Here is a 7,825-nt window from a genome sequence, read left to right on the forward strand (position 1 = left end):
TCTGCACGGTGGTCAGTGTTTATTTTGCATATAACAAATTCTCAGGGTGGACAGTGAATAAATTTCATACTTGCTCTTACCTTTCAGAACGGAGGGAGGCATCAGCAAAGCCTGTACTGTTGGGGTCCTCTTGGACCTAAACAACCGGATACTGATTTTTTCTATAAATGATGAACCCCAGGGACCCATTGCCTTTGAGAAAATGGAGGGCCTCTTATTCCCAGCCATTAGCCTGAATCGGAATGTGCAGGTAAGGTGGCAACAGCCATGTCCAGTGGGACGTGTTAGACAAAAAAACAGTGTATCGATGAGGAAGATGTGGAACACGCTGACTGCACTCAACTTTATTTTTTCACATTTGCACTATTCAGGTCACACTACATAGCGGACTGGCCATCCCAGAATTCTATATCCAACGACATGTGGAACACCCTACTTCACTTTGCTGATGGGACAAGTGATCACATGAACAACTGGAGGGATTGCTGCTGCTACTGCTGCTGGGTCCAACAACTGCTTCCATACAGCCAAGTGTTTTCCTACAGACCCACTGAGGAGGGTGTCCATGTTGCCCATAGCTTACAGACTGCACTTTGCTGCCTGGTGGGTGATGCTTTCCTGCAGAGCAGCGCAGAATGCCTGTGGTTTGAAGCGTCCCTTGTTTGGACTTATCTGAAAGCTCTTCTCGCATTTCAATGCTGGCAGACAAGCGAAGGAAAGGAAGTAATGGACAAGTAAGGGCATTGGAGTGGGTCGAGTATAGGGATTGTGGTAGCGTTGTCTTACCTCGCTGTCACATTACCTGCTTGGCTATTTGCCTGTGCCAGACTCTCCTTAATTCTGCCAACTAACCCTTAGAAGGACTGGTCTGTGATTACCAGTTGTGACCCTCAGATATGAAGGTGCAGTTCTTGTCCCTCTAATCCTGGGCTCACACTCTGAGTACACTCTATCAATAATTCCCAGGACCCATGCAATGAGGCCCGATATTCCAATATCAAGTATGCTGAGGAAACGGGCATGGTGTTGTTTGACACTCCTCTTTGTTGTGGCAGAAAGCGTTTTTGTGCCACACGCTCTAATTAGCTCCCATTCCCATGGCTCAGAAGGTTCTTACACAATAACAAACAAGTCAAACTCTAGTATCACTTTGGGTGCTGTCTAGGGAAGTTGGGGAGACCTTCTTACCCCCCTACTACTCTCCCATATTGCCCATTTTCTGTTTCATTTTGACCACATCTACCGCCCACTAAGCTGTTAGGTTGCTTCTCCTCCCAGGTGCACAGACCTACACACTCCTGACCAGATTTCCACTATCCCTGAGGTCATATGAGCCGTGCCCTCTGCCCAGAGCTTCACACTATCTCTCAAACAGGTTATGATCCAGGGCTGACATACTGAATATATCCTGAAGTAGGTACCTCACGGCCCCTCAGGCTGCTATATAGCCTTCTCAGAGACCACTCTTGGATACCAAGTGAAATTCTGGATCCTATCTTAGCTATGCTTGATTTTTCGTGCTGGTCTAATGACTTTGGCCAACCCAGCACTTTTACATCTGCATTAAAAAGAGGGGAGAAGCAGCCATTTGGAACATTAGCCATTAAAGGAGGGAAGGGGGCACCCACTGTTTACACATCCTGAAAACCAAACCCCTCAGTTACTCTGTTGTCAATGGAAAGAGAAGTTCATTAGGGCAATGACGTGCAAGGCTTACATTAGGAGAGGTCACAGGTTTAGTTATACTCTACTGGAGAAGTGGCCTTTCATACCTGCTCTCTCATTTTGCTTTTTTAACACATGAATGAATTCTTCTGATCCTAACTGCCAAGGCGGCATAGACTTTAGACAGACTTTACAAAATTTTAATGCAACATGTAAAGCTATATCGACTTTCCAAATTGCAGTAGCAATATATCAGACAGTTGGTCTTTTATTATCTTATATAGCATCTTTCCATATGGCAGGCCAGCAATTTGATTGCCAGGTCTGCTAACTTACAAAAGGTCTCCCTGAAACGGAGGCTACATTTTTCCTCAATGACCATATTTACTGATAGAAAGGACAGAAAAGCAAAAAGGAAGATAACTTTTAGGAATCTCAATGCCTTGGTAAACCATCACACTTTGTGGCTCCACAGTCCATCCAGCACATAGCCTTGGGTCCCAGTTTGATACTCTTTGATGGAGTCTGCATTTGGTCTGCGTCCACTGGTGTTGGTTCTTCCCATAGTCCACCACTGTTTGGTTGTATTTATTGGTGTCTCAGCTGCAGGCTGAGCAACTGTATAACTGTGTTGATGATGAGCAACCACCCCATCTAGAACAGTTTCCTGCTCCTTCAGTGAACTGCCAAGTGAGTCACAAGATGGCTGTGGTGTCACCTTTCGTTCACTTTGGCGGCAGCCAAGATTGCAGTCTCAATTAAACAGCATCAATCCACTATCCCTCCATTTTTTGAACCTGATGTTTCCTTTGGAGGGAGAATATGCAGATGACACACCAAGGATACCCTAACTGGGAATCAAATGGCTGTCCAAACATGTTGATATAGCCACACTGCTTGCTGTGCCACCACATCACACTTTTTCATTTACACAGGAGGCCTTGTTTATCTCTGGCTCAAACAGGATAAGCGTGTTTTAAAAATGGAAGATGGGTAATGTTTTAACTTGCTGTTTGAGATCCAAGTCCCAGTGGAAAGCAGCAGCTACCAGGGCAGGATTGGGAAATGCTGGCGTTCCGCCAATCCCTGCTCAACATGGACCTTTAACCTCGCTGTTATGTCAGCAGGTGACACTGATGACACTGTGCTGATAGCAGACCAGACTCCCAGTGGCCACTGTCTCCAGTCTTTCCCACCCGTGAACGCTGCCCTTTGCCGACATCTCTGGACGCTCGGCTGGTGGGTGACCTTGATGGATCAAAGCACCCTAAGCCGACAACAAAAGATGGTGATCTTGTACAAATGTCAAGGCTAAAGCCACAAAGAGTCTGTACCTGCTAACAAACTGGTTAAACACCCAACACCCCCCCAGGCGCCCGGGCCTTCAAACATAACTACTCTCCGAAAGGTGCTGGCTGCTAGGGTTCTTGTAGAGGTGCACCAGCTTTCTCTGCTTTCACTAAACCTTGTTTCTCTGACTGAAAAGGGTGCTAATATTAACTCGCCGTGGCCCCCAATGCCTCTAACTGTCCAGTGAGATTTACTTTGGGGATGGATGGTGTTGCTGGGCAACACATTCCAAATGGGAACTCTGTCTGGGAAAGCTGTGGCAGTGCCACGGTGGTCTCTCTGTCCTCTTCATTGTGCCTGTACTTGGAGTGATTGCTGGGTATCTCATCCCGCTGGTGACGGGCACTCTGCCTAAAGCTCACCACTGCTCTTCTTGCATGATCGCCTTTTCCTTCTTACCAATAACGCGGCATTTATGTTTCTCTTCAGACTATTCAATAAATGACAAATGTTCTCCATTGTGTCCATGTGCCTTTCTAAGGGGTGCCCATTTTAATCTCTTCCAGAATTCATCTAATCCGTTGTGTTGGTCATGGAGGAATGGGTAGGGTGGGATTGGTAAACCAAATTCTTTGGTCGGCCATGCTGTTATTCTCATCTTATATGTATTTGATGCCTTCTTTTATGTAACACAGTTAATTCTTCCCAACTTTGGAGATCTGGGTTCAAATCCCAATAAGTTACTGCCCTTGTTGAGCATCCACATTATCTGCCTTACCTTCATCAGACTTCTCCAGACACCTGAGTTTCCTGTCTCATCCTAAAGATGTGAATTGGTCCAGCATAGGTGCCCACCCAGAACTGCTTCCGACCCCATGAAGTTGCCCTATAATACTAAATGTAGAAATATTGTACACAACAAACTTGTACTACTGCAGAAATCGGCCACCTCTGTCCAGTTCAAGTCATGAGGTCAGTCGGCATTGTGTGCAAAGCAGCAGTCCATCATAGAATCCATTCACTCCCAGTAAACTGAAAGCACACATTAATGGGATATAAGAGAAAAAGCAAACACTTGGAAATACCTCCGGCAGACATGGGAGAATGTGCAGAATCCACACGGATGGTGCCTGGCATTGGGATTTAAATTCAGTATCCTGGATGCGTGTGGCAGCAGTGCTAACCACAGTGCCATCATGCCACCTACCCCAAAAGCAATCCTCCAAAATTCTGTGTTTCAGTCGAGCACTGAGCCCATAAAAATGAAGAAGTAGGGAAAATTGGTGGTACCTCTAGAGCACATCATAACCAACCAACCTCAAGCTCTAGAAGGACTGGGTGGACATGCAGGAGATTTCCACAAAGATTTCAAGTGGGTGTTTGCAGGTAAAAAGGATCACAAGATGCTGGGCACTAGGCTCTGAATTTTTAATTAATGGTGGGCAAGGCAGATTCATGACATGAACATGGATGACAATAAGAGAAGCCAGAAGTCAGCAGCAGGGAATGTCAAAGAAATGTCCACCATGTGGTCAGTCAGCTTCAGGTTCCTTGTAGTTCACTCAAACATCTCGGTCTTCCTTATCAAAATGAGTCTGAGACTCAGTGTGTGTGTGTGGTATGATTGGTCATAGATTTGACTATCACTGGTACAAGAGGGGTCTAAAAGCTGAAGACCAACACCAAGGTGATCAAAATGATCCTGACTAATGATGTTATTAAGAACAGACTTGTGGCTGTTTGGTTAAAGTCCCCACTGTGTGAAGAATTTCCTTTTGAATGCACCTCCCTTGATCTGCAGCAGTGTCCTGGACTTCATGATTCAAAATCAAATTGCAAGAATTCTGCTGTGTCCACATGATTGTGCCGCGTACCGAGTACAGTGAAATTCTCACATGCATGTGCTGATCATCACATCACCTTCTCCAGTGATCAGTGAGTACAACTGTTTAACTGAAAACTTCTCTTTTTACTTGAAAGAATGCCATTACATATTTATCATAACCTAGCAGCACACAAAAACGTTTTCAGAAATATCTCATTACCAGTAACGGCGCACAGCACGATAACGTGCCGTGAATACACTTGACTTGAGCATTCCTAGTTTTCATCCTCTTTCTCTGTACGTTTAGCATTCATTTGCTCAGAGGTTGATGTGCTTACTGCTTCCTGAGCAGCTCTTCTTTCTCCACCCTAGCGGCCCACTTCTCTTCTTTCTTCTGCATCTTTTCGTGTTAAAACTGATTAAGTCAGTGTTTGTGTTGCAATTACTTAGTACGTTTTCCTTAATTTTTCATCTTAAGCTGGCTCTTGAGGCAGATTGAAGACTTAAGAATGATTTAAGGTATGAAGAGGTAGGGGAAGTGATGGCGAAGGTGGCAGGGATGAGAATGGCACCCATACGCATGCGCTGCATGGCCACCCTGCTGGCCGCTGCCGAGAGTCGATTCTACAATAAAATAAAAATAAAAAGAGGAAAAACTTTGGAGGTCAATCATGACCCCAAAACCGGATAGAAGACATCACATAGTATATGTGTACCAAATTCCAGGTCAATAAGTCAAACAGTTTGCGAGCTACAGGTGATTTAAAATCCTGGACAGACAAACGGACAGCCACGGTAGCATATTATAGAAGATACTTGTGATCAAAATTTGAATCTGGGGTCTCAATCATTGCAACACTAACAAACCTTACTGAGAATGTCATGATAGCAATTCAGGGTTGCAACTGCTAAGTAACTTCTACTGAGAGCATCGGCAGATGATGTTCTTCTGCTTGTCTGTTGTTAGTGTCAAAAATGGGGGAAGAGCAGAAGAAGGTCTGTGGATATGAAAAAAGCATGGTGGGCACCCCTGCTAGGGTCACCTTACTTCAGTCTTTACTTTCTGTTGTGTGTTTAAGTCATTATACAGTCTTGGGAGATTAGAGCATTTTCTGGGAGCATCATGCAGAAGACAATCTGGGACACGATGACAGTGTATCACAGATCCGATTAGAGCAGCCAGTCATCCTTAACATTGGGATTTGAGCACATCCTCCTCACAGGCTGGAACTTGAACCCAATATTGTGGGGTTGAGAGGCAGCAACACCAACCACTGGGCCTCTCTGGCTTTGAAGCTCACTCTATACTTATTAACGGTCTGCAGTGAATGAATGTTTTGATGTCCAACTTGTCACTTCTTCTTCTTCTTTCGGCTACACCCGTTAGGGGTTGCCACAGTGGATCATCTTTTTCCATATCTTCCTGTCCTCTGCATCTTGTTCTGTTACACCCATCACCTGCATGTCCTCTCTCACCTCATAATATTTTATAAGACCCCTGCAGATTATATTTGATGGATTTTGTTTTCATTATCAAAGGGATGAAGGTGGGACTTTTCTGGTCTAGCAGCTTATTGAGTATTTTGAGGATACACCATCCACAGGACCCCTTGTTCATTATTATAGGGGGAGCCTGATTGGATGGGACATGCCATTCAGTCCAGGGATGCTATGCTTGTTCTTATGAGTGCCGCTATCTCTTCTTTGCTCTTATGATTGCACACCATACTTTAAACGTTGTATCACTAATATGGAGTGTGCACTTATAAACAGAGGTGTCTGAGAGCCCGCGTGAAGATCATGATGTACTGGTAAACTTATACAGATGACCTGGCACCAACAGACTGGGCAGATGGTGGATGTCCGTAAGCAGAACTGGTCCGCCCAGACCCAGAACAGACAATACTGGAAATGCTTAAACTATTAGTCTTGGTTTGCACGCACACCCTGCAATACTTACCTGTGTGACATTCTCTCATTACTCATCTCATCACACATGGCAGTGGCTGAGGCTGTCTACCTCAGCTTTGGTATCGTAGTCCCACTCCTGTTGGGATGCCTTTATCCTTCTGTCTTCTGAATTGTTACTCCTGAATGGGCTACATTTTCAAAGTAACTTACAGTAGCAAAGGTCTAGAGCCACTTCAAGCTTGACAGTCCTGTTTGGACCTCCCATATACACACCTTTGAATGAGCTACACAAACCTAACAGAGTGAGGACACCTCACACCTTCACAAACAGTCAAGACACAATCTGACAGGAGACCCTCCTGCCAGTAGGCCGAAATCCTTCAGTTTGCTGATTGCTACCTTCAATAGAGCTGAACAAATAAATCACATCCATCACTTTTGCAGATGGTATCAATAAACAAGGTAAGTTTGAGTGAGATATTATTCAAACTTTAATTCAATCATTACTTATGTTTATTTGCAGAGAAACCAGGCATCAAATGTTAAAGGTCAAAAGTAGAGGAAAACATACAACCTGAGAGCTTATCTTCAGTGTAATCAAAATAGAGATAATAATAATAATAATAATAATTCATTAAGATGTCAGTGTATATTAAAGAGTCCGTTCTTCTTAATCCAACTAAGGCATTCCTTAAAAGCATGAGCCTTCATGACGCAGCTTCATCACCATTACAAACTCTCTGGGGCTGAGTTTGATTCCCAGCTGGCAGCACGTCTTGTGTGGAGTTGGCATGTCCTCCCAGTGTTTGTGTGGACTGTCTCTGGGCTCATGGGTTGCCACAAAATGTCACAATTTAACTTGACTGAGGGTCCTAAGCTGACCTGTGTGTAATGGTGCCGCATGGTAGACTGCCATGCTGGTTGGGGATATTTTTCACCTCCCACCACCCAGAAATGAATATAGCAAGTTCACAAAGTAATGGATAGCTAAAGTGTATATGGGCACAGAGAGCTGTGCTCAAGTTTTTGAATCAATGGCCATGTATTGTGTAGCAAGGACTGCTGCCTTGTTTAAACTGATCAGTACTACATTATGGGATACCCAGGGCCGTCTTAACAGCATTATAGGCCCCT

At 44.6% G+C, this 7,825-nt stretch overlaps 1 protein-coding gene across 7 annotated transcripts in view; it reads left to right on the forward strand.

Moving 5' to 3' along the window:
* trim9 (tripartite motif containing 9) overlaps positions 1-3,471 on the forward strand; it is a 46,252-nt gene extending 42,781 nt beyond the window's left edge. For all 7 annotated transcript variants that reach the window (XM_039741344.1, XM_039741338.1, XM_039741337.1 and 4 more), the window contains 2 exons: positions 88-250; positions 372-3,471. In XM_039741344.1, coding sequence (XP_039597278.1) covers positions 88-250; positions 372-449 — 241 coding nt within the window. In that variant the 3' untranslated portion in view covers positions 450-3,471. The remainder of the gene's footprint in view (positions 1-87; positions 251-371) is intronic.
* The last annotated feature ends 4,354 nt before the right edge of the window (positions 3,472-7,825 follow it).

The sequence above is a fragment of the Polypterus senegalus genome, chromosome 18 (genome assembly GCF_016835505.1).
Source record: "Polypterus senegalus isolate Bchr_013 chromosome 18, ASM1683550v1, whole genome shotgun sequence".
NCBI classification, from domain to species: domain Eukaryota; kingdom Metazoa; phylum Chordata; class Cladistia; order Polypteriformes; family Polypteridae; genus Polypterus; species Polypterus senegalus.